At 47.3% G+C, this 26,859-nt stretch overlaps 1 protein-coding gene and 1 long non-coding RNA gene across 4 annotated transcripts in view; one reads left to right on the forward strand and one right to left on the reverse strand.

Moving 5' to 3' along the window:
* FOXN3 (forkhead box N3) overlaps window positions 1-26,859 on the forward strand; it is a 301,023-nt gene that overhangs the window by 101,101 nt on the left and 173,063 nt on the right. For all 3 annotated transcript variants that reach the window (XM_086709045.1, XM_086709046.1, XM_086709044.1), the window contains one exon: window positions 22,179-22,315. In XM_086709045.1, coding sequence (XP_086565171.1) covers window positions 22,179-22,315 — 137 coding nt within the window. The remainder of the gene's footprint in view (window positions 1-22,178; window positions 22,316-26,859) is intronic.
* On the reverse strand, window positions 13,731-19,557 carry LOC147579767 (uncharacterized). The gene is made up of 3 exons (XR_015252087.1): window positions 19,454-19,557; window positions 16,549-16,810; window positions 13,731-14,042 (listed from the first exon to the last, which is right to left on the reverse strand). It is a non-coding gene; the product is annotated as an uncharacterized LOC147579767 (long non-coding RNA).

Raw genomic sequence — 26,859 nt, forward strand, 5'->3', positions numbered from 1 at the left:
GGCCTGGGGCCAGCTTTACCGTCGTTTAAGTGGACATCGCAAAGCCCTTCCTGGACTGTGGGCACTGGGGCCGGCCAGCCTTGGCAGCTTGCTCTGCAGGGCTGGGATGTCAGGGGTGCAGAGTTAGCTAGGGAGGGCTGTTACGGTCACATCACCAGATGTTGCAGGAAGGCTTTATAAAAATTAAGAACAAACCTGTAATCCGTGTGGATTTGTAGGCCAATGCCTGCGTCTGAGACATAATCCCTCTGTGAGTGGCTTCAGGACTACGGTGAGTAAATATTTAGTCCATAGCAGAGAATTCTTTATCGGTAACGCTTACAGACGCAGTTGACTTACCTTGCCGGTGTCTTTGTGTTGATTCTCCCAGAAGAGGGCTTTTCTCCTGTGGTCACTGAGCTTGATTTCGGAATCTCGTACAGAGTTTTGGGTAGCCCGGGGCCGGTTTGTCTCTTGTCCGCACGGGTCGGCATCTGCTCACGCAGTTCTGAAGGTGATTCCCAGGACTGTCCAGGCTCTGTGGGGCCAGTGAGGTCGTTGCTGCTGCTCTTTATAGGAAGGGGAACCAGGGCACCTGGTATGTGACCTCAGCGCTGCAGGCCTGGGATCACCCTGCTCGTGGGCAGGGCTTTTAAGGAATGTGGCTTAAGCCTCGTCCAGGGGTAAAGTCAGTGATGTGGGAAGTGGTGCTTTTCTGCATTCATGTTAAGCTTGGACGTAGAGGTGTGCCCCATTCTGTCAGAACTTAGTGGTTTATCATGCTTAGAGCAGCGGTCCTTAATCGGAGGTGATTTTTTTTTTTGTCCCCCCAGGGGACAGACACTTGGCAGTATCTGGAGATTTGGTTGTGCAGACCTGGGCGAGGGGTCCTACTGGTATCTAGTGAGTAGCGACCAGGGATGCTGCTAAACTTCCTGCAGCACACAGGACCACCCCCACCACAAAGAATTACCGTGCCCCAGGTGCCAGCGGGGCAAAGGTTGACAAACTGTGGGTAGATTTCCCACAAAATCTTTGCATCCTCACTGCTGTCTACTGGAAAGACTCAGGGTTCTTACCATGGCATGGGGGTTCAGCACAGCCAGGGAGGGTCCCTGAGTGGAGGGCAGGGTAGAGAGGGGCCTGCATGACTATGGCTAGGAGCGTGGGGTGAGACCCCCCGCCCCCAGCCGTGTGCTCTCAGCAAGTCCTGCCCTTTTGAGTTTACGTCCCTTAAATGTCAAACGAGGAGAGCCAACCAGGAGATCTTAAGACCCTTCCCAGTTCCCACATCCTGAGCTTCGAGAACTGACCCTCTCTCCTTATCTGCTGGGCGCGATTCAAGTAGTGTGGGAAAAGGGATTTGATGAGGCCTCATTTTCCTTGCCTTCTCTACTAGGTTTTATTTGCATTTGGGGGGAGTTCTGAAAAGGTGAGAAAATCAATCGCATAATATTAATTTCATGTTTAAAATGTCCCCTTTTTCATAAATAAGAACCGTGATGATAAACACAAGAACGTTTCTTCTATTTCAAGGACAAATGACTTTAATATACTTGAAACGTTTCTGCTCGTGATAAAAATTTCGGTGTCTGATCGCCCGCAGCGGACAGACGTGTGCATTTTAAGGCGTCTCTGCCGAGGTAAACCCAGGCTCTGGGGACGTCCCCAGACGTCGCTGGCTCTGAGAGAGGGAGTCCCGTGAGTGTAAGAGAAGCTGAGGTCCAGGATGTCTGGGTATTCCCCCGCTGATGCAGCAGACATTGAGTCAGCCTGGATAGGTGTGTTCACTCCTACCCCCCTGCACACACAGGCACACACACGCACACACGGTATCCTGGGAGCTCTTGCTTTTCTCTATCAGTGAATGGGTAATGTACACAAGGAAGCAAAAGCTGTTCCTCTGTCTGGATTAGAGGAACAGCCTTTCTCCTTCTCCTGGAAACCTTCCCTATCCTATTAGTTTGCTAGGCTGCTGTTAAGAGCACCGCAGACTGGGTGGCTTAACAACCAAATTTATTTTCTCGCGGTTCCAGAGGCTAGAAGTCTGAGATAAACGTGTCCACTGAGCTGGTTTCTTCAGAGGCCTCTCTCCATGGCTCGTAGGTGGCCGCCTTCTCGTGTCTTCACATGATCTTCCCTCTGCGTATGCCCTGTCCTAATCTTCTCTTCTTTTGAGGACATCAGATCAGAGCCCACCCTCTTGGCCTCATTTTAGCGTGGTTACCTCTTCAAAGGCCCTGTCTGCAAATACAGTCGCATTCTGAGGTGCTGGGGTATCCACGTAGGAATCTGTGGAGGTGAGGGCACAGTTCAGCTCGGTACGCCTGTGGAGATACGTAGAATGCCGGCCTTGTCACCCTCGGGGCTCTGTCCAGGAGAGTCCAATGCCAAAAACCACCACTGCTGCTCCCCCCCCTTCTCATATGCTTATTAAGAAAAAATTCAAACATACAGGACAGATGCAAGAATAGTACAATGATCACCTCAATACCTTCCTAGAATTGGTTGTTGTTCGCATGCTGTATTTAATTCATCGATGCAGATTATATGAACCAATGAAAAGAAAGTTGAAAGCATTGTGACACTGTACCCTTTCAAACATCAGCACGAATCTCTTCGGAATCAAGACATGCTCCTGTATAACCACGGCATTTTTACCACACCTAAGAAAATTTGAAACAATTCCTTACGGCATCTACTATGTAGCCCATGTTCAGATTTCTCCAGTTGTCCCCCAAAGTTGTTTTTTTTTTGTTTTTTTTTTATAACTTTGTGGTTTTTTAAAACCAGGATCCAGTGAAGGGATAGGCATTGGAACTGGATTTTTATATCTCTGTCGTCTTTTCAGTCTGGAATGATCTTACCACCTTGCCACCCCCTTGATTGAGAAGATCACGGCCTGTTGTTTTAGGGGATGCCTTACATCCTGAATTTGGCTGAGTATTTCCTGGTGATGTTGTTCAGCTCGGCCCCATATCCCCTGGAAGTCAGTTCCAAATGCTTGTTTAAGTTCAAGCTTGTTTATACAGTTGCCAGGTGATGCTGGGTGCTTCTTAAACCATCCGATCCCACCAGGTTGTCTCATTGTTAGTGACGCTTAGTTTTGAACGCTGGCCTAAGGTGGCAAAGCCGGATCTCTCCACCGCATGGTATGTGTTTCCCTTTGCAATTAACCCATAATCTAGGGGGAGATAATTTGTCCCTGTGTGCATATCCACTGATGAGTCTTGCCTGAATTATTTCACTGTGTGTGTGTGGGGGGGGGGGGGGTGTTGCAAAATGGTGATTTTTCTAATTCTATCATTAGTTGGCATTACAGTTATTAAAAAGGAACCGCAATGGCTGATTTGTAGAGAAAAGGATCATTGTAATAATCACCTCTCATGGTGGCAAATAAATCGGGTCATTGTCGACTCCGGTTGTATTTAGTCCGTGTTTATAATCAATTACAGTGATTGTTTTGATGCTCAAATTACCTCACATTTGGCCAGGAAGACCCCTTTCAGGCTGCCTTTCATGTCCTTTGAACATGTCCCTTTTAGTCTCTGAGTACTTACTTGCTTTCTTGCACAGAAATGCCCTAGGTTTATCTTCTGTTTTCCATTCCCAGACCAGATATATCCATTTCTCCAAAAAGCTCTGATTGCTTTTAGAGGTGAATGGTGTTTAGACACTGAATCTGGATGCTGGGTGTGTTTATTGTGACTGGGGTGTTACCATTTTCAGGGCTTTCGGTGGGCAGAACTAAGAAACAATAGAATAATGGGCTTATTTATATTTCCAAGTCATGTCTGACAATAGTGGGTTTTTCCTTAAAATCCTTGATTTTGTATTCATAGCTCTTTGCTTGGCTTCTAATACTGTGAATGGATTCACACATTCATTTTTTGCTTTATTCTGCAAGATACATAAAATAGTTTCAAAATTATGTTACTATTAATATAACTCAGGTCGAAACATCATATTTCTTAGCAGTTCATTTTGTCCTTAGTACACATTCTACTATAACCGACAGTCAGTATTGAGTTCAAAAGCCACAGGATAGAATCCTTTTCCCTGTAAAGTTACGTTGCCAACTCGATCCTCCAGTGAGGTTATTTTGTTTGCTTTTAAAACAATTTTTAAGTTGATAGTTTGCTCTTTTCCAAGAAACCAATTTTATTGAGGCACACCTTAATAAATATATGATAAACTGTACCCATCAAAAGCGTATATACTAATATCTATATGTCTGTGTGACCAACTACAACAGTGGCCACCAGGATATCTTCATTGCCAGTTTCCCTGTGCCCCTTTGAATCAGTCTTCTCTCCATCCACCTGAACCGTCAGGCAGCCACCGATGTACTTTTGTACATTTTGTACTTTTCTACTTTTGTAGAATTTCCTGGTAATGAAATCATGGAACAGTTTACTTTTATTTCTGACTTCTTTCACTCAGTGTAATGTTTTTGAGAATCATAAATGTTGTGTGTATCAGCATTTCCTTCCTTTTTATTGCTGAATAGTATTCCATTTCATCAGCTATAATTTGTTTTTCCAGTCCACAGTGGATGAATTTTGGAGAAATTGTAGTTTTATGGAATTATGAACAAAGCTGCTATATTCATACAACATTCATACAACAATGTTCATACAACATTCTTGTACAGGTCTTTGTGTGGATATATGAATTCATTCCTGTTGGGTAAATATCTAGGAATGGGATTGCAGGGTCCCATGATAGGTGCATGCATAATTTTAGACAAAAATGCCAAACTGTTTTCTAATGTGGTTGAGTTAGAGTTTTACATCCCTCCCCACAGTTTGGGACAGTTTCAGTAGCTTCACATCCAGAAAAGCGCTTCAGATTGACAGCATTTTTAATTTTAGCCACTCCCGTGGGCATATTGCCGTATCTCATGATTTTAATTTGTATTGCTCTCCTTTTTATTTTGAATTGTAAAACATTTCTTAGTTCTAAAGTCAAAATTCTATGAAAAAAGTATATGTAGCAAAGTCTCAAACTTTTTTTTTTTTAATTTTTTTTTCAATGTTTATTTTTGGGACAGAGAGAGACAGAGCATGAACGGGGGAGGGGCAGAGAGAGAGGGAGACACAGAATCGGAAGCTGGCTCCAGGCTCCGAGCCATCAGCCCAGAGCCCGACGCGGGGCTCGAACTCACGGACCGCGAGATCGTGACCTGGCTGAAGTCGGACGCTTAACCGACTGCGCCACCCAGGCGCCCCCAAAGTCTCAAACTTCTTATTGTCCATCCTCCCGTCGAAGGTGTGGGTGTGTAAACGAGTAGAAAATCTTTTGAACACCTGCATCTGTGTTGGCACAGGGTCACGAGCACAGATGGGAATAGCCTCCACCTTCATAGCGTTTACATACTAGCAAGGGGCGGTAGTCGCTAACCAGGTAACTTATAAATCAATGTACTGTTGAACCTTCCCAGGGAGCTGTGTAGGAAAGATACAAGGAGAGGCCTTAGGCTCTTGTACCCGAGTCTCCTCATTGTTTCCCAAGAAAAAAGGCATTGTTTACCTGCTCCCTCCCTTCATACTTGTTGCAAAATTTCTAAAGTGCTGTAACTGGGACCTGTAGCAACAGGCTGAGCCCTGGGAAAGCAGCTCACACCCGGCTGTTGACACCCAGGTCTGTGGTAAAGCCATAGTGAGCTCTCACACAACTATTTGTCTTTAGATGAAGTCCTTTACACTTGTTCCTCACAGCGTTTTAAAAATACATAGTGGTAAAAAAACAAAAAAAAAAAAAAAGAAAGAAAATACATAGCAGTAACACATGGTTTACATTTAATTTGTTAAAATCCCTTTTTTAATTTTATTTTTAACATTGTGGGTACTGATGATTCCTCAGTGATTAAAGAAGGTCAATGCCTATTATGTTATCAGTGTTTTTTTTTTTTTCATTACGTCTTGTAGGTTTGTTGGAGATCCCACCCCCCATGAGACAGCTCCTAGTTTTGAGATTTGCAACTTCAGTCTGTGTTAATTTCCTGAAGGTCACTCTGACCTCGTACAGAACACTGATAGTCTTCAGGATGTTAGGTCTTAAGTTCTTAGAAGTTTTGATTCTGTTATTGTTACAATAATCGAATTCATACCGTATAGTTAGTATGTGCTCCGAAGTGTTTCAGATACAATGTAGTTTCACTCGGCTGTTCTAAAACTGGGACACCTTACTGACGCTGTTCTCCTATTTGCAGTTTTTATGCACAGTGAAAGTGACTGAAACATAATAGTAATCACTGACGGTGCGCTCTTAGAGGAAGTCTACAGAGAATATTTTTGGTGACAACGTGCTTTATGAGTGCTGTAATCGAGTTGTCGTGTTTGAAAGCTTGTATTTCACTTTTTAGGAAGATGAATTCTGGTCTCAAGGTATACAACAGAGTAAATGACTGGGGACGCAATTGTGGCATTTCCCCCTCTGCCATTCTCTGTGATTTGGGGAAATGACGGGGAAATTCTTATGCACATACTGTGGCCTGTAGACTCCCAGAGTGAAATTCTAGGGCGATCAGTGTGGTTTTCCTCTTGCCATTCATCGCCCTGGCAGGAGACACTAGGCACAATGACCCACGTAACGGTGAGCTTTTAATAAAGGGCCAGCCTGGCAGCCCTGGGCAGGGATGCGAGGAACCAGTGAGGAGGACGCATGCCCCCCCCCCCCCCCCGTGCACCCCCAGGGGAGGGGCGATGGTGGGCTACCCCAGGGCACTTTCCTCACCACGAGTGGGAGAGGGGCACAGAAGAGAGAGAGAATCCCAAGCAGGCTCCACGCTGTCAGCACAGAGCCCGACGCAGGGCTCTTTCTCACAGATCATGAGATCATGACCTGAGCTGAAACCCAAGAGTCGGACGCTTAACCAGCTGAGCCACCCAGGCGCCCACCCCCCTCACCCCTTCTGAAGGCGAGGGGGCAAGTGCTGGCCTTTGGAGGAGAAAGGAGCTGCGGTTATGAGCCCTCGGTAGGGGCACGGCCTTTGGTGGCGGGATGCAGCCTGGTGCCTGGGGAGTAAATACCCTGCCCTCACCCTCGTTCCACCCTTCACTTCTCTTCCCCGTGCCTCCTTTTGGTTGAACCACACGCGAAGTCAGTAGAGCCTAGCCACGTGTCTACACATGTTGGTCTCCTCGGGCTGGGAGCAGTGCGAGTGGCTCTGTGGGGTGGATGGAGTGTATGCGGCACAGTTAGACGAAGAGTACAGGATGGGGAGGATCGGCAACCATTGTAGTGTTGCCCGCGTGCTCCGAGTACCCAGTGCACGTGTGTGCTCAGTCCTGGCCAATGCCTAAGCGCGAGAGGGCCGCCGGCGATCATGCAGGTCACTATGGAAGGTTAATTTAACAGCTAGGGATCGGTCTTCAATTTAAAACACCTACACAAACAAACAATGCCTAAACAGAGCCCCAGACTCGTTTCTGCTAGGTTCTGGAAAGTCTTCCTTTTCAAGCATTGGGTTAAGTGCTTTCCCACCATTGGAAGATGCTACAAAGTCAAGGGCGATCTCTCCCAGAGAGGGACGTGCCTTCCTCTCTGGGCTGCCTCTGAGTGTGCAGAAGGCAGAGCCCGCCTTTCTGAGCGGTCTGTCTCCACACGCTGTCCTTGCCTACATGAAGAGTCTCTCTGAGCTGGGTGGCTCCCGGGGCTTCCACACGGGTGCATGGGGCACGGCTGATACGGGTCGGAGTAAGCTTGCCATCCAAGCTAAGTTGTCCCCTGGGGCTGCCACACGGGGAAGAAAGTGACACTGAAACAGACACACTGTTTTGTCATGGTTGTTTTGGGGGAACAGCTGCACAGTCGAAACACTCCAGACACAACATTTTTCTCTGTGGTCTTAAAAGAGTGATGACAGGGGTGCCTTCTGGCTCAGTGGGAAGAGCGTGCAAGTCTTGATGTTTGGGGCCATGAGTTCGAGCCCCACGTGGGGTATAGAGATCACTTAACTAAAACTTTAAAAAACAAATAAGTAAAAGGTTGATGACAGTGTCTTATATGTGCACTTATATGTATTATGTACTCGGAAGGATATAACTCAACTGGAAATGTAAGTCGTGTCCTCGCTTACACAGGCCAGGTAGCCCCTAAGCTGGAAGTTGAGTGTAATCTGGGGCTCCGTTTTGCCAAACAAACCCACAGTCGATAATCCCAGTGGGATGATGTTGGGGAGTTTAGCTCTCTCTCACCCATTTTAGAATATGTCTGTCAAACCAAAGCCCTTTCTCTCCTTACTCTCTTCAAAGATTTCTCTGAAGGAGCACATGACTTTAAGAGTCTCCTTCCTGCCAGGTGAATTCAGAGACCTTGGGTCCCACCTGGGGGGAGGGGATGTACATGTTTGCACAAACTGTCCCACTTCGTGGGAACCCGTTTGTCTTGGCTCAGCCCTTTGTGCAGACGCTGGAACTCTCTGAACCATGCACACAGATTTGAAAACCTTGCCGGCGGGCTGGATTTCCTCACGGACGTGTGATGGACGGAGGCAACTCAAGAAGCCTGAGGTTTGAATCCTGGCTCTGCCTCTTGCTGGTTAGGAGTGGGGCCAGCCCATCTTTTTGGAGCCTATAATCGTCTTGGCTATAAACGAACTTAATCTCAGATCCCTTCGTGGAGTTGGTTAGGGCCACCCGGGTAATTGATTGTTCTTTGAAATTCGCTGTACAAACGGAAAGGTGATGTTTTGTCTGCCAATGACCATGTGCCAACGACTCAAATACAAAGCCGTGATAGCAGCAGTCGTAACTTTGGACTTTGTGTCTCTTCTCACGTGAACGATTAGAGTGTGTGTATCCGAAAGCCTTTGTGTGTGGCCACTCCTGGTAAAGGACATCTGTTCCTTTAATGACAGTAGGTGATCCCCAAATCATTAAGTTTGGCTTAGGAATGTGTGTGAGGCATGGTTTTACTGCAGCTGGCTACCTACCTGGTGCTGTTTGTTGCAGACTCGCATTTCCACGGTGAGGCATTCCCAAGTCCGACAGCTTGCATTTGACCTGAGGCAAGTTAGTTAACCTGTCTGAGCCTTAACTTTCTGGTCTGTAGGGTTCTCCTGCCCCTCTGTCTTCTAGGTTTGTTGGGAGAATAAATAGGCACGAAAAATGCTGAGGACTGTGCTTGGCACGTGGTCAGTTGTCAATGTCAATGTCAATGGTGATTCCTGTTGCTGTTACCACTGCCGCCACTGCTCAGATGTTCGGGTGTACCCTGAGCCCCTGGTCGGACTGGCATTTAGGCCAATGCCTCGGCAATGAAAATGGCTCGCGTGTAACATCTCCATGGATGATCAAGGGCTGGCTGTTTTGGGGGGGGAACCTTACCGAATCACTGTGGCATGGTCTGAGCCTGGTGTGTTCGTGGGCAGGGCACCTATTTTTGGAGTCCCTCCCCTCCCCCCACGGGGAGGTCCAGAATCCCGGCTGCAGGCGTCCTTCCTGAGATCCCTGTCAGGACTAATGAAATGGTGGTTAGAGAGTACTTTTACCCTGTCCATTGAAATGCGCCACGTGAAGTGTTTGTTAAAGCGGAGATGTTCCCCTTATGCGTCGTAATCATGTAACTCATAACCCTTGGCCGACTTCCTCTCGTTTGCTATCATGTCGTCGTGTTTAATTGTCAGTTATTAACCTGATGGGCTTCTGGTTGAATCTCTGGAGGACTGTTTCTTGTGTTCCGTGCCTCAGGTCACAGTGGGTTCGCAGGTGAGTTGTAAAGGGTGCAGCCGTGGGGCGCCTGGGTGACTCAGTCGGTTAAGCGTCCTACTGCAGCCCAGGTCATGAGCTCATGGTTTGTGAGTTCGGGCCCCGCATGGGGCTCTGTGCTGACAGCTCAGAGCCTGGAGCCTGCTTCAGATTCTGTGTCTCCCTGTCTCTTTCTCTGCCCCTCCCCTGCTTGCACTCTCTCTCTCTCTCTCTCTCTCTCTCTCTCTCTCTCTCTCTCACTCAAAAATAAATAAACATTAAAAAAAGAAGAAGAAGAAAAGTGTGCAGACACAGGCGTGCTGTCCCAGGTGCCCTCATGACCCTGTAACAGTCTTGTCAGTCACTGTGCTGGTAGCCCAGGTGACTCCCCATAGCGAGCAGTGCTCAGTTTGGACACTGGCCTTTGCAGGTGACACCCATCCCACTATCACCGAAATGCCGCAATCTGCATAGCTGTGCCTGCCCGGAGGTTGGCAACTCCCACCTTCTGCAGAACCTCCCGGAAACACAATTTGTCAGGAAGATGTGATGATGAGGTTGAGAACCAATGTAATTTGCCTTTTCAGCGCTCTGAAATTGGCCTCAAGGAGACTCCAAGTGAGGCCAAGAGGAAGGTTTGGACACCATCGTGCCGTGGCCCTAGGCGGCTGCTGGGTCGGGTAGCTTCAGCCTTTGCCACGGTTTTCATGTGATTCCCAGGGTCCAGGTCAGCTAGTCTTTTCGGGTAGATTCTGTTTACTTAAATGTTTCCCTGAGTGCCAATCACAGGATTAGTTCATTTTCTCATCCAACCCCCCCCCCCCCCCCATTCGCCTCCCCTCCCTTTGTTTGCCTAGGGCTCCGTGAGGTCTCAGTTCCTTTTGGAGTTCTGGATCTGCCTCTTCTCACCTGCAGTTTTCCTGCCCTCCCCCCACCCCCGCCAGCAAATTCGGCCTTGCCCTCCAGTCCTGCAGGCTCTGTCCCCATCTTGACTATTTGAAAAGGAATCCATAACATTTAGGGTGTCATTTGCTCCTTGTCGCTTCTCCCACTTTTGGGCTGGGGGTGGCTTCAGATTTGTCTCTGCAGCAGATGCCGTAACATCAGCCTGTGCTCAAGCACCATTTGTTGAAAGGGTCTCCTTTGCTGTTAGAACACTCGTGCTGAAATGTAAAGGTGCTGGCAAGGCACTTTGTCCCTCTCTAGGCGGGCCAAGTTGGCTCTATAGCACGATGCTTCGCCAAAAGCTGGATTCCCAGCCTAGGAACCCCAGCAAAGGCCCCTTGTGGACCATGAATGAGAGAGAGCGGTGACTGGTTGGAACCGTGGCCAGTGGCCATCCCTGACAAAGCAAACATATAAACGCACCTACAACCCTGTGTGCATGTTTTCCCGAGAGAGAGGGTTTTTATGATTTTTTTTTTTTTTTCAAAATACAATGCCATAACTATTAAGTTCCAACCCAGTACACACACACACACACACACACACACACACACACACACACGCACACACACACACACACACACACCCTGTAACTTCTACCTGGCCAGGTACATTCAACAACTTTTAGTTATGGAAATAAGGTGATCAAATGATGTGTGCCAGTTAGATAAGATCATATCGGAACATTTAAAAATAGATGAGTAACTACTGACGACCAGCAGATAAAGTGGCACGAGGTCGCCAGATGCAACCCGGCCGTGGATGTCTGTGTATGTCAGGCCCACGTGTGCCTTTATTACCCTCCATAAAAGATGACTGCATTAGTTATCATTTTGCAGCGTCTGAATCTCTTTAAAAAAATTTTTTTTTTTCAACGTTTATTTATTTTTGGGACAGAGAGAGACAGAGCATGAACGGGGGAGGGGCAGAGAGAGAGGGAGACACAGAATCGGAAACAGGCTCCAGGCTCCGAGCCATCAGCCCAGAGCCCGACGCGGGGCTCGAACTCACGGACCGCGAGATCGTGACCTGGCTGAAGTCGGACGCTTAACCGACTGCGCCACCCAGGCGCCCCCGTCTGAATCTCTTTAAAGAAAGTAGAGGTACTGGGGTGCTTGGGTGGCTCCGTCGGTTAAGCGTCTGACTTCGGCTCACGGTTTGTGAGTTTGAGCCCCGTGTCGGGCTCTGTGCTGACAGCTCAGAGCCTGGAGCCTGCTTCGGATTCTGTCTGTCTCTCTCTACTCCTTCCCCTCTCGTGCTCTTTCTGCCTATAAAAAATAAACATTTAAAGATATATAAATTTTTTTTAAAAAAAAAGAAAGAGGTTCTGGAAAGTGCAAGTTCAATCCAGAACTAGAGCTGGCTGTCATCTTTTCGCCTCTCCCCTTCATATGATCTGTTTATAAAAGTCCCTTCCTGGAGTTTGAACTTCTCAAATAACTGAGTTTCTGTTTCTGTCAATGCCGTAAATGGTACATTTACCTCCCTTCATACCTATTAGCTTTAAGTTAGTTTGCCTTGTCAACTTAAAAAAAAACCAAGCCTGGGGCGCATGGGCAGCACAGTCTCGGACTCTTTATCTTGGCTCAGGTTGTGATCTCACGGTTCCTGAGTTCAAGCCCCACGTCGGGCTCTGCAGTGATGATGAGGAGAATGCTTGGGATTCTGTCTCTCTTTCCCTCTGCCCCTCCCCAACTTGCGCACGTGTTGTCTCTCAAAATAAAGAAACTGAAAAAAATTTTTAAAAAGCATGAAAAGGCAATCTAATGTGTCTTTTGTTCTACCACGTATCCTCTTTATTTTTTTATTTAAAAAAATTTTTTTTAATGTTTATTTATTTTTGACAGAGAGAGACACACACACACAGAGCATGAGCGGGGGAGGGTCAGAGAGAGAGGGAGACACAGAATCCAAAGCAGGCTGTAGGCTCTGAGCTGTCAGCACAGAGCCTGACACGGGGCTCGAACTCATGGACTGTGAGATCATGACCTGAGCCGAAGTCGGACGCTCAACCGACTGAGCCACCCAGGCGCCCCCCCCGTGTGTCCTCTTTATAATTTGCTTATGCAATTTTTATTTTAAGATTGTGGGTACGATACAAACAGCTGTTATTTAAAAAATTGTAAAAAGGAGTATATCCACATCTTGGGCAATTCTATCACATCACTGTTCACTCTTGTTCTATATCAGGTGACAAATAAAACCTGCTACATTTGCATATCCTCATTGCTATAATAAAGTTGTTAGCAGTTACATGGTCATGAAGAATTTTCTTATCTATCCATATCCTTTGTGTGTGTGTGTGTGGCCACATAATATATTGATGTCACACAATATCTTGAATTCATTTGAATTCAGCTCTTTGAAGTACTGCACCCTATTATTAGAAGTGTATAAAACAACCAGCTTCTTACACTTCCCGTGTGTTTTGCAAGTGTTTGAAAGTTTTTTAAACCTCTCCGTGTGTATGTTTTCCTTCTCAGCCTGCCCAGGTAATGCTGTCCTTCAGATAGGGGAGAATCATTAACCCTTATTTGCGGACGGTCCCCGAACGGCAGATTGGCAAAACTAATTTGGAAGAACCCAAGGTTTAATTGTATCAAAGCAGTGATCTTACAGATGCCAATGCTTTGGCCTTCCGATGTGGAGTAGGAGGGGGTACACGTGTGTGTCTGTGTGGGTGTGCGTGTTCCCTTTTCCTTGTTAGAAGTCACCGGTGTGGAGTTTGACAGTATTTATCAGAAAACATATTTTGGATGTTTGTTGATCATTTTGTTACTGATGTTGGTGCACTGAGCTCTCGCCTGCCTTTGGCAGTCGGGAGGCAGTAGTGTAGACAGTGCGAGAGAGAACTCATTTCAACCCACTTCCCAGCTCCAGCAGCCTGCATGAGTTGCGTGCTTCGGGCTCGCCCTCAGCCCGCCCCAGTGGACCTGCGCTGATGGGTGGTGGAGGGCAGGAGACGAAAGCCTCTCCCGCACATAGCAAGTGACCGAGCAAATGACACCAAAGCCCTCCTAACCTCTAGTGAACCGACTGCCTTCCTTCCACAGGTCCCACCCACTTCCCCACACCTGGCTTTTCCTAGAGATTAATTTGGTTTTAAGGCACACGTTGGGTTTCTTTTGGTTCTATTTAGGTGTTAATGCAAGGAAATGATTGATTCACGGAGCCTGCCCGGCGTCTCCACTGCAGACGAAACATTTCCCATGTGTCTGAAAATGGTCCTCGCCCACCTGTCCCTTCTGTGTTCCCTCGCCCCCGTGCCCGTGGATGCTCACGAAGGAAGGGGGTGTTCCGAGGTGGCCGAAGCGTGCTCCTGACAGAGCCGTGGGGCCTTAACAACCGTCACACAGCTCCTGTATCTGCGTATTGCACAAGTGGCCTCTTCGTCATGATTCCATCTTTGTAGCTTTCGGAGCACGTCTGTAAAATAATAGCAAGACGGCTGCAGGAGTGGGGGAGACTTCCCAAGAGGACACGTCGTTCGGTGGCCGTGACCATCAGCGGCTCTGTTTCCAGCTCCTGATGCCAGTAGGCTGGCACAGTCCTTGAAGCCTCGGGGCCTGCCCTCCCTGCCTGCAGGGGCTCCCCCCTCCCCCACCCCCGGGGTGGAGCAGGACTGAGGCACAGGGGGTGGGTTGAGAGAAACTTCTGTCTGGACCAGGGGTGTAATTTCTCTGTTTTCATCCCTCTTCCTTTGGGGGGGAAAAAAGAGAGAGAGAGGGAGAGGGGAGAACGCAGTGGGGCATTTAAACCAGGACAACGCTGCAAAGTTGTTAGGGAGATCCAAGTGTCTGACGTGACTTCTCTTTTTAAAATCTTTCTTCCTGGGGCGCCTGGGTGGCTCAGGTCACAATCTCGTGCTCTGTGAGTTCGAGCCCCGCGTCGGGCTCTGTGCTGATGGCTCAGAGCCTGGAGCCTGCTTCGGATTCTGTGTCTCCCTTCTCTCTGCCCCTCCCCCGTTCATGCTCTGTCTCTCTCTGTCTCAAAAATAAATAAACGTTAAAAAAAATAATCTTTCTTCCGGAGCAGTGGTCTGTTTTGTTGTGGGAAACGAACAGCCATCTCTCTGGATAAAAATTCTCCGTGATTAGTTTTGTTCTTTCTCTTTCTGCCTCTCTCTTTCATGTACTGGGCTAGTTCCTCAGATCATTTGCTTCGTATTTTAAAATTTAAAAATCCCCCTTGATGTCTTTAGATTATAAACGACAGAATTTTAGAACAAAAAGGGCCTCTACGAATCACTCATTTGCCAAGCATTTTGGTGGGGTACGAGGTCATGGTCATCTGTTAGCATAACTTTTCTCTGTTCTCTCTCTGTCTCTTTTTTTAGTATCACCCAGCTTCTCCTGTGACTTCCTTTGACAGAGAGGAGAATTGAATTGATTAACTGGCTTTTAAGTACTGGGTACGGTGTTAGGTACATTCTACGCATGACCACATTTAGGCCCAACGTGACTCGGAGAAGATAGTATTACCTCTAATGTGGAGGTGAAAAAGCTGCCAGTCCGACAGGACAAGTGGTTTATATCCAGTAACACAGCAGGGTAGCAGTGTAGACAAGAACCGTATAGGTTCAATCCCTCAGTTGATTCGGAGCCACGTGTGGGATGCATTCTGGAATGCTCCCCAGGAAAGCCCTGGCATTGCTTCTGGCCCCTCTCACGGGCACATGGGCGTATTTGTCTTTCACCATCTCGACAGGCCCAGGAAGTGCGAACGCAAGGGAGAGAGATTGTGTAGGGGGCTTGGTGGGAAGGTGAGAACCGTTTCTGAGGCTGCATGTTCTGCTGGGGGGCTGCCCTGCACAGGGGGTGTGAGCATTGAGTGGGTCAGCAGGAGGGGTTGGTCGAGGACTGTGTGTGTGTGTGTGTGTGTGTGTGTGTGTGTGTTGTGCACTTGAGTGGGTCTGCAGGAGGGGCTGACCTAGGACTGTGTGGGGGGGGCTCTTCTTTCTCCTCTGTTGTCCTGTAGCCCTTGGGTTAGCTTACACAGTCTTCCAGAGTTGTTTATTGTTTGTCTTCCTCTGGCTGGGGGGGCGGGTCCTGCACCCTAAAAAGTGGACCCTGCCTTTATGTCATGGTGTGTCATGATCCCAAGTGTCAAATGACCTGCTTCAGAATGAGAGCCAAGGACCCAAGGGAGATTCTTTGATTAGGCCCAGGGAAGTTGGGCCGGGTTTGTGACCTGTTCAAGTCTGGATTCGGCCTTGTCTAGGGGCCGAGGATGGCTTTTCTGGGGAAGGAGGGAACTTGCAACCAGGAGAGTAGCAGCACCTGCCGGCCCTCCACTAGCCTCCCCCTCCTTTCTCTCCCTTCTTCCTTTATGCCAGCCTGTCCCCGAGGAGCCTGCACAGGAGTCAGCTCCAGAGTAGAGGAGGAGTGGCAGGGGTGGGGGGGGGGGCGGTGAGGGGTGGAAACATCCTTGTGCCCTGGGACCAGCTCTGGGGAGGCTACATACAGCAGGAACTGTTTCCAGACGATTTTTAAGCCCGCCTTCCAGATCCCAGGACAACTTTGTTCATGTTGGGTTAGAATGGCAACTGGGCGACAGATGTCAACTCTGGGGGCTCCCCGTTTATAAAAGCTACAAGTGAGTAAAACTCCAGGAAGGAGACAGAGAGACGAAGGCCCGTGTCCACTAACGAGTCTGTAGCAACACATTCTCACAGCATTAAGGGTATGAGCCTGTGGGATGATTGAGTCTGACCATCTACTTTAAAGAGGAGAAACTGAGACCCAGAGAATCAGAGGGAGCTGTGCTGGCTCAACGAGTTGTATTCGTGTCGCGACGGGCTGACTTAGCCCATCTGCACCTCCTCCTCCCCCGCCCTCCGCATGACCCCCTTTCCTGCCTTCAAGCACTTGACTTCCCCCTCCCTCATCCCACAGCACCAGCCCACCTCTCCTAGCCCCTGAAGACTCCTCACCTGGTTTTCGGTTCCCACAGCTACAGGAGTTTAGAGTCTGAGCCCTGGGTTCGAGTATAGGAGCGGTGGGACAGGGGCCGGTGAACGGTGGGTTGTGTTTTTATAAATCAAGTCTTACGGAAGCACAGCCACATCTGCGGTTGCCACAGTCTGTGGTTGCTTTTGTTGGACAACGGCAGAGTTGAGTAGTTGCAACAGAGACCGCGTGGCCTTCAACGACTAACACATTTCCTCTGACCGGCCCCTGCTGTAGAAGAATCAGCTGTAGAAAATCAGTTGATGTTAAACCTTGAAAGGGAGCCCGCCATAGATCTACCTTTCTACATCACTGAGCTTTTGCTATAAATGGGGGTGGGGGGTGGGGGGTGGGGGGGGTGGTCAGTGGGTCTACAACAGAGGGAGGAGAGGTAATGGGCGTCCAGCAACGTCATTCAAGTACCGCGATCAGCTGTTCTTAATTCATAGACAGGTCAAAGGTTATATGTTCAGATGAGCACCAGATTTCCCCCCTCCCAATCTTTGACCCAATTCGTTGCACAAACTGAACCATTCTTCTTCTTTCTTCTTTACCTGCCACTTCTAATCCATTGCCAGGACCAGGTGGTTCTCCAGAATACATCCTGAAGCTGTCCTTCTTCCTCCTCCTCCTCTGCTGCCACCCGGCCACTTCAGGCCCAGGCTGTGGCATCAGCTCATAACAGACCTTCCAACCCATTTATTCTTCCTATGGCGGCAAGTTCCAGTCTTCAAACCCATTGCTCGTTATTTCCTTCACGGCAGGCATTACGGTCTGTCTGTATGATCTTGCTTATTTATCTCTTCACTTACTTGCTGTCTTACTTGAATCCAAGCTTCGAGAGAGGAGCACCTTTTTGCATTGTGTGTAGTCACTAGTGTGACCCCCATGGCACCTGGCATGGAGTGGGTGCCGTATGGAGGAGGGAATGAACAAGGGTAGGTGGTGTTGGAAACACCCTCAGAAATAGCATATCAGAAACATCAAGAAGAATCATTTCAAATGCACCAAGAACACCTATCCAGCTCCCTGCTCCAAATTGACATGGCTCCCGCCTTATGATCTCCCTTTCCCAAGTACGGCTCCTCTCCTCTGCATTGGCTGTCATGAGAGAGTCCTGCATTACTGCTTGAAGCGGGCTTTATCCCTCAGAAATAATGAGAAGGGGGCAGGGGCGCGGGGGGGGTGGGGGGTGGGGAGTGAGGGAATTGTCCTAGACCAGTGTTGACCATACTTCTTTGACCCAGAATCCAAGTAAGAAGTGTATGTTACCTTGTGATCTGTTATGCTCCATGCATAGACACATGCCCATTTCACAAAATACCACTTTACTACACATGTTTTCTAGTCTGATCTGTTTGGTTCTGTTCTGTTCCATTAACACAATGCTGGTGGTGACCTGTTAGGTCGATTTCAGGACCCATTAATGTGACAGCCCACAGTTTGAAAATAATCTTTAAAATTTGGTACCTATCCTCAGGGATTCACAACCTAGTGCAGAGCCCACAGATGAAGACCCGTATGTAAGGCAGACAGACAGACAAGTGCTGTGTGCAGGTCCAAATTACTGTAGCGGGGGTGGGTGGGGATGGGGGCGGGGGACAGATTCATGAGCTGCTAGAGACATCTCGGAGAAAATGTTATCTTTAGAAGTTAGATTTAAGACTTAATTTAGTTGTTCTTATCTCTCTCTCTCTCTCTCTCTTTTTTAACCTTTCTAACTAATCAGTTCTTTCTACGATACAGGCTCTTGTCTTTTTTTCTTCCTGGGTACTGATGTGTTTTTTATTGCTAACAGGGAGATGTCTATTATTCTCCAGGTGCTTTTTAATTAAAAAACAAAACTTGGCCTCATCCGTATCTTCTTACTCAATTTATTTTTTTTTCCCCTCTACTTTTTCACGTTAGTTTTTTTCGAGCTATATATGTGTGTGTGTATGAAAGATCTTCATTCGGAGACATTTTCCTGTCTATATACACGTAGGTATATAAATGTCATCTTAAAGAATGCATATACACAAAAATGTGTCTCTGAATGAAGATCTTTCTTATTATTTAGAATTCCTTAACCCTAATTGATGCATGGCTCCCACAGTTGTCACAGTAAAAAAAAAAAAAAAATCCCTATTCTTCAGAGAGGATGCAGAAATTTCTGTAAAAGCCCTGACTCTAAATGTATTATACAGCTGTGATCAAATTTCAGCTGCCTTTCCCCTGTTAGGGACATTAGATGTAATTTTTCCTGGCCTAAGAAACTTGAGTATTTCTCTGTGTGCATATTTCCATTAAAATTTTTTTTAAGTCACCCTTTTTACTCTTCTGAACTGTTACGTGAGACCAAGGAGGATATTTGCACGAGATGCAATGCCAGACGCTTTCTGTTCCTTTCGAGCTCTACAGTCATTGGAGTAGACAGATGAGTGTCCCCATGGGTGTGTCCCAAAGATGCTTTTTTTGTTGTTTGTTTTTCTCTCTTTGGAAATTCTAAGTACGAGATATTGACATTCACGTCTGGTCTGTGAAAACCAATTAGCCATCCCACGTCTCTCTCCCAGTGAAATGCAGAACTGATCAAGGGAGGAATCATTATGACCCAAAGCCTGGGCAACTGTCTGCAGTGAATGAACGTTGCAAATATGTGCCGACCAGCTTGAAATTAAACCTGGGCTTGGTGGTCAACCCTTAAGACCCGGGTGAAAGAAAACTTCTAGCAGCTAGGCTCCTGTGAGTCAGAATTGGCTTTCTGAGCATGGGAGGAGTTACGGTAGCGAGTACATAGAACAGATGGTGCATAGAAGGCAGGTGGGGGCACGGATGGAAATAAAGGGAGCATCGTAGAAAGCAGAAGAGCTCTTCAGGGTGGGTTTGCTGAGCCCGGACCAACAGTACCTGTGAATCTGCTGGCGGCTCCTCCCACTGCCACTTGGAACTTGGTGCTGCTTTTATGAGGGTCGGCTTTGGGAAAATCAGATTTGATTTAGCAAAAGGCATTGGAGAGCCAGCTTTGCTCCCTTTATTCCGTCAGAAAGGAGACGTTCATGACGTCATCCACCGTTATTGAGTACCTCTAGGCGCCTGTTACAGGTGTTTACATCATGCCATTGCTGGCCCTCACACGCATCCCTGGCGGAGGGGGTCTTTGTTTTGCCAAGGAGGAAGCCGAGACTTTCTGGGGACCCTGATTTTCCCAGGACCACACAGGAAGCGTCTCTCTGGCTGCAGAATTCCTAGTTCTGACTGTACCTCCCCCTGCTTCTTGCACCTGGATCACTTACCTTGCAACCTCCCCCTTCCCGGCACCTGTGGGTTTTTTTTTCCGTGTAGTTGGTAAATAGTAATGTAGTGTAATAAAAAAGATACTTAGGTCAGGGTTAGGAGAAACCACATTCTTGGCTTATTGTTATTTGCCCAAGAGGGCCAGTTGTCCTTCATTTCTTTGTCATAATTTTATTCCCTGTAAGAATAGACGGCCCCACCGTGAGAGCCACAAAACAATTTTTTTTTTGTTTGATGAAAACCAAAGCAGTTAGGTTCCCAGAACAGAGATGATCTCCGTTGCAGAAATGTTTGGGTTGCACGAGGGTCCTGGCCTCCCCAGGTTGCTGGTTAGGGGCCTTGCAGGGTTCACTGCACGGGGCTCCACAGGGAGCCTTTGGTGGAATCAGGCCAGGACCCCCCCATCTGCCCAGGACTTACTAGCTTTTGGTTTGCTTCACGTCATCCAAATTTGGTAGTTACCGGTCTGCCCCTCCCTCTTCTAGAAAGTGTGCTTTGCATCTCTTTTCCAACCTGGCAGCTCATTTGGTGGCCTGCCTGCTTTACCGGGAAAGTCTCATCCATGCCCCTAAACTGTTCCGGGTTTGAAAATGTACACATGGAAGGAAAGGCCACTTAAGGACGTTGGATTTTTCAAAGTTGACATTTTTCATGTCTTTAGACCTCCAGATGGTGAAACTGGAACGTTGGTGTTCAGCTTAGGCTGGTCGGCCTGACTGGGACCCGTGTTTGGGCTCAGGCCTGCGCCCTGGGCGTGGAGGGTGGGGTGACCAGAGGCTCCAGCCCCCCTTCTCTTCTTGGCTTTGAGCAATTCTCTGTTCATAAGGCACCAGAAAGAGTTAATTCCAGATCCACTGCTCACTGATGTTGTGATAGTAAAGAATTCTAATGGGTTCTGCGAATAAGTTTGTGAGTAAACTACTTGGTGAACTCATGACTGAAATACAAATTTTTAAAAGCCTCTTTAAAGATTTTAGGAACAGGGGCGCCTGGGTGGCTCAGTCGGTTGGGCGTCCGACTTCGGCTCAGGTCATGACCTCACGGTTCATGCGTTCAAGCCCCGTGTCGGGTTCTGTGCTGACAGCTCGGAGCCTGGAGCCTGCTTCGGCTTCCGTGTCTCCCTCTCTTTCCCTGTCCCTTCCCTGCTCATGCTCTTTCTCTCTCTGTCTCAAAAATAAATTAAAAAAAAAAACAAAAAAAAAAACATTAGGAAAAAGAAAGGTTTTAGGAATAACTTAATTTTTGTTTTCCTTGTAAGGGATTTTCTTGGAGTTTTTCCCCTCTCTAATAGTTAAACAGTTTTATTGTTTGCTTTCTGAATGTTCCTGTAGTACAATAGTTCTGAAAATCAGAGAGTCAGTCCCTTGGCTGCAAGCATGGGGTGGGCGCGGGTTTATGTAATTTGACTTCTTTTCTCTCCAAATCAGTAAATATTTACAAACGACCTTATCAAACCGCTTGGGTACATTCGGTCACTTTTGAAAGCATACAGTTGGAGTAGCGACTGCCTGTCGGCACAGTGCCAGTTCAGTGGGCCTCTCAGGAAGGACTTAACTTTTCTTTTTTAATAAAAATGCTGCCCACAGACCAAAAGTGGGCCTCAGAGCAAGTCTTTCCATAGAACCACTTTTAGAAAATTTGCATTCTAAAGTTGGACTTCTAAAGATTCGACTCCTTTAGGTCTATGAACTGCGGCATCCAGAAAATAACTACTGGCTTCTGGCTTAGGTTTAACCGCTGCTGCCTGAGTTCTTTTGTTTCTTGGGGAAGGTAATTACAGAATTCCATTGGAAGCTTAAATGTCATTCTTTTGTAAGTAGGAAAAAAAACAAGTCGATTCCTTTTCTGTTGTTTTGTGAAGTGGTACCGAAATAATATGGCTCGAAAACATAACCCTCGCATTTTTTTTTTACAGCGGAGATGGGAGTTTTGAGGTACCCAGCCCTCTTTTGCTTTCCACATTTGAAATCTGACAAATCTAAAACTCATTTTCTAGAAGAGAATACATACGTCCTTCAGAGTTGACACTGAGATATAATAAAGGAGTCTGAGTTTGGGGGCCGGCAGGGTAGAAAATTACAATATTATTGTATCAGCATCACCTGGTAATAACATGTTCATCTCGTCTGTCCGACTTAATCCAGGTAAGGCTGAAGTGCGTTTTATGGTGCTGCATTGTCAGGGTACGATATTCCGTATTTCTGGCTAGCAAACGCCAAAAAAATAAGCGAGAGGCTCTTAAAAATAAGTAACTGGGGTAATTGCGATTCATCTACTTGCTGCCGAATCCTGGGTGTTTCTTCTATTAATCATTTTTATGTTTTCATTTTCTTTGCAGAGCATTGGGAAAGGGTCATTGTGGTGCATAGACCCAGAGTATAGACAAAATCTAATTCAGGCTTTGAAAAAGACACCTTACCACCCATACTCACACGTGTTCAATACACCCCCTGCCTCTCCTCAGGCGTATCAAAGGTAAGCAATTCAGAGGGTTTTTTTTTTTGTTTTTTGTTTTTTTGGTTTTTTGGTTTTTTTGGTTTACTGAAGTTGCATTATTTTGGCCGAGACAGGCACTGAACCTAATTCAATAGACTGTACAATATGAAAAATAACCGTAGATAAAGGAGAAAGGAATAAAGTTATTACTGGAGGCATACCCATTGTTGTATTTCCTGCAAACCTTCCCGCTTCTGCTGCTTCGGAGGAATGCGCTCAGAAGGCTTCTTGGTAGGTGACATACTGTCTTCCTGGGTAGAAACATTTACAAAGAAAAGTTGACAGCTTTAACATCTCGGGGTATCACAATCTGTTGGGATAGAAGTACGGGAACGAGCCAGGCAAGCGATTCCGTCTTCCCAGCATCCGACCGAAAGCGTCTACAGGTATTCACTGAAGGACTCGTTGATTGTTGTCATTCCTGGTCTCCATGTAGACGGTGCTCCAGAGGGATCATTTTGTTGTGGTTACTTGGTGTTTGCCTCTTCAAGGAGAATCGCAGAGAACAATGGAGACTTTTGTTCCCCCTGCCATGCCCATTTGTTTTGAGACAGTGAGGTCATGGGTGCCATTTTTACACAAATGTAATTGGAAGGGAGGATAGGAAGCTTGTCACTTAAAAAAAAGGGGGGGGTGTTAATGTCAGATTCCAAAACAATAGCCACATAACAGATACAAATTTTACCATAGATTTGCTGTCACGTAGTGCTTGGGTTGGAAATACATCCCTCACTCCTGCCAAAAAATTTTTTTCCTTTCACGTAAAGAAGTGCTTCTGCTGTAACCACCCGGTTGAGAGAAATTATCCTTGGACTACAAGTTTATGTCAATGAGGGATGGCGTGGGTTCGTAGATTTCAGCAGTTTTATAGTCCACTTGTTTGGCAGATTCTCTCCCTAGTCTGGTGTTTGCTGTGCAGAGGAGAGCACAAAGTGATCCTCTGAAACCGCATTAATGAAGTTCTTGTGCATCTTAGTTGAGAAGCATTCCATCACAGGCCCCAGACAATCAGTCTTCAGCAAGAGACGCGGAGGAACAGCTGGGCTCTCCGAGAAGACTGCTGTATGTCTGCCTTTGCTAGGCGATTAGCGTGATGGTAGCCATAGCAACTGGAGCATCTCCATAGTAACGCGTAGCCGAGACAGGTGCAGTTGCATCACAAGGCTGTTTGTTGCCTGGCAAAAGGACAGGCCATTAGTACTTAGATATACGCTGTTGCCTTAGGAACAAATAACCCTACATAGCAACTACAGTTGGTTTGAAAGATTTGGTAGGGGGGAAGAAAAGGTTGTAGCGGCTTTTGTCCGTGTTCATAAAAATCAGTGCAAGCATACTTTATTGGAAATGACAACTTGAGGTCATATAGCTGTAGGAGATAAAATGGGATTTTCCGAAGCAACCCAGCCAACATTGTAGAAATGTCCAGAAGGACAGAGCCATATGTTTGGTTTTTTTCCTCGTGGCTGTAGCTACTCCTGAAATGGAAGGGAACCGGGATCGGAGAATTTGCTGATATCTGAGGTTGGCGGGGGACGCGACGATACTTTCTGGAATTTCCCTTAGATTCTCACGTTCCTTTGTCATTCTCCTCCTCCTCCCTCCCACCCTCCTGACCCCACAGAGCACCCTTGACTCTCCTCCCCAGTGTGTATCTGGGAAGTATTTCATATCCTTTTGTTCCTGGGAAGTTAAGAACATAAGTGTTACTCACTGGGTCATATCACTGGTTCATTTAGACAGTATTTTGTTGCCAAATGTGACCCCAAGGGAAACGCAGTAATTATTTAATAATTTGAAGGATTATGGTAGAGCCGTAGGGACTGCATACTCAGGCAGAGGCTTTCTGAGCTGGCCTAAGCTTAATGACTTCATTTGATTTTTTTAATATAGGCATAACAATGCGGACAAACCAGAGCTTTTGTAATGAAAATACTTTCCGATCGAATACTCCAGATCCTGTTCTGTCACCTCCGGTTCCTTTTCTCCCAGGTGACTGAAGTTAAAGTTTCTGCATCCACCCATGCGGGCACTCAGATGTCACCTCCATAAAGGTCACTGGAGGTGGAGTGAGATGGTGAATCAGATTCTATCTAGACTGCCTCGTCCGTGTCTTAAGTCTGAGGACAAGCCACTTGCCCTTCATCTCACGGCTTAGGTTTTGCTCCCATCTCCTCTAGTGTGTGAATTTGTACTAAACATCCTCAGTACTGGATGACTGTACAATGTTTGTATAGCTTACACCGAAGGGGTATTCAGTTCAATCCTAAGCCATTGGGCCACTTGTTGATGTGACTTAGGGAAGATGGAAGGGGGACAAAGCACGTCATTAAACAGGGACCAGAAATGCCAGCGTGACTTTATCTGGCAGGTCTGCTGTGATGCGGGGAATCCCTTGCCAGCCCCTCGCAGAACTGCAGTGTGGGGCACCTGGGAAGTGCTTGGCTCTCACGGAGCTGGTACTTAGCACGCTGAAGATGGTGATTAGACCGGATGGGTGGTTATTGCTAGCATTTGCACGTGTGCTTGGCACGGCAGCAACTCGAAACCGAGCTGCAGGTGGCTGAAGACTGCCGGGGAGAAAAGCTATCTGAAAAGACTGCCCCATACCATCATTCATGGCCAAATACGAGAGATAATCAATATTGTAGCTCGTAGACTCAGGCCTCTGTTTTCCAGGATACCCTTTTGGATGTGTGTTAGGCTGGTCCTCTGTACCTGCTTCTTTGGATGCCACAATCGTAGACTGTTTTTGATTGAAATGCAGAGCTCGGTGACATCGGCCCTCCTGTTAGTCTGCTGGGGCTGCTGGGGCAAAGAATCGAGTGACTTAAACAACAGAATTGCATGTTCTCCTAGTTCTGGAGGCTGGAAGTCAGAGATCAAGGTGTCATCAGGGTTGGGGCGCCTGCGTGGCTCAGTTCGGTGAAGCGTCCGTCCAACTCTTGGTTTTGGCTCAGGTCGCGATCTCACGGTCTGTGGGGATCGAGCCCCGTGTCGTGCTCTGTGCTGTCAGCCCAGGGGATTCTCTCTCTTCCCCTCTCTCTCTACCCCACCTCTGCTCGTGCTCACTCTCTTTCTCTCAAAAGTAAATGAATGAACATTGAAAAAATTAAAAAGATGTCAGCAGGGTTAATTCCTTGTGAGGCTGTGAGAGAGAATCTGTTCCAAGCATCTTTCCTGGCATCTGGTGGTGCTGGCTGGCCTTCTTTGGCCTTCCTTGGGTTATAGAAGCATCACTTTGATCTCTGCCTTTATTTCATGTGGTGTTCTCCTGGTGTGCTGTGTCCAGATACCCCCTACCCCCTTTTTAAAGTTATTTATTTATTTTGAGAGAGAGAGAGAGAGAGAGAGAGAGAGAGCGAGCGCGAGTGAGCAAGTGAGCACGAGCAGGGGAGGGGCAGAGAGAGGGAGAGAGAGACTCCCAAGCAGGCTCCACACTGTCAGTGCAGAGCCTGATGCGGGGCTCGAACTCCTAAACCGTGAGATCATGACCTGAGCCAAAATCAAGAGTCAGATGCTTAACCAACTGAGCCACCCAGGTGCCCCCAAATTTCCCCTTTGCATAAGGACACGAGTCATATTGGTGGAGTGACCTACCCTACTTTAGTATGATCTCATTTTAACTAATTAGACCCCCAATGACTCTGTTCCCCCCAAAAGGTCACATTCTGAGATACTGGTGGCCAGGACTTTAACATGAATTTTGGTGGGAGGGGACACAGTCTCACCCATAACAGCTCTTTTCCTTGTAAGTCATTTTTGCTGGTAAGAATATGGAGAAAAGTAAAGAGGTAGTGAAAAGACAAAACGATGGGGCACGTCAAAGGGACAAAGGAGACAATCTGAAATAGGTCCTAGTGGCCAAAACAGGGACAATATGAGCAACAAAATAACAGTGTTGGGTTATAACCCAGGATATAAACTAAATATCTGTGAGTCCACACTGATACAAATAAATGATGGAAGAAGTAAATGGGTATCGAGACAAGTCTCCTGTACGAAAGAATTCCAGACGATTTAGGTAGAGCCTCCTCTGCTCCCGGAGTTGGCACTTATTAACTCCTCACCCCGAGTGGCTGCATTTAATGACTTCCTTCCACAGAGTGAGTATGGAAGGAAGCAGAAGAGCAAGTTTATAGCCGGAAGACCTGGCACCCAGCACCTTGGCCTAGTGGTCTCAGCTAACGTCCATGATAAGAAGTTGATATCACGCATCTTTGATAACGATGTCGTGGAATTGACGGTTCACCTTGGTGGTCCCCCACCAATCCATAACCCCTGCTTAATCATGGGAAAAACATCAGACAGTAGTCTTGTCCCCAAGGTGGCAGGGTTGGGGGAAGGTGGGCACTCTACAAAATACCCGTCCAGCACTCTCTAAAGCTATCAAGGTCATCAAGAGCAAGGAAAGTCTGGGGGTGCCTGGGTGGCTCAGTCGGTTGAACATCTGACTTGGGCTCCAGTGCTGACAGCTCAAAACCTGGAGCCTGCTTCAGATTCTGTGTCTCCCTCTCCCTCTCTGT

The sequence above is a fragment of the Puma concolor genome, chromosome B3 (assembly GCF_028749965.1).
Source record: "Puma concolor isolate L17-30 chromosome B3, mPumCon1.1.hap2, whole genome shotgun sequence".
Classification (NCBI taxonomy): Eukaryota; Metazoa; Chordata; class Mammalia; order Carnivora; family Felidae; genus Puma; species Puma concolor.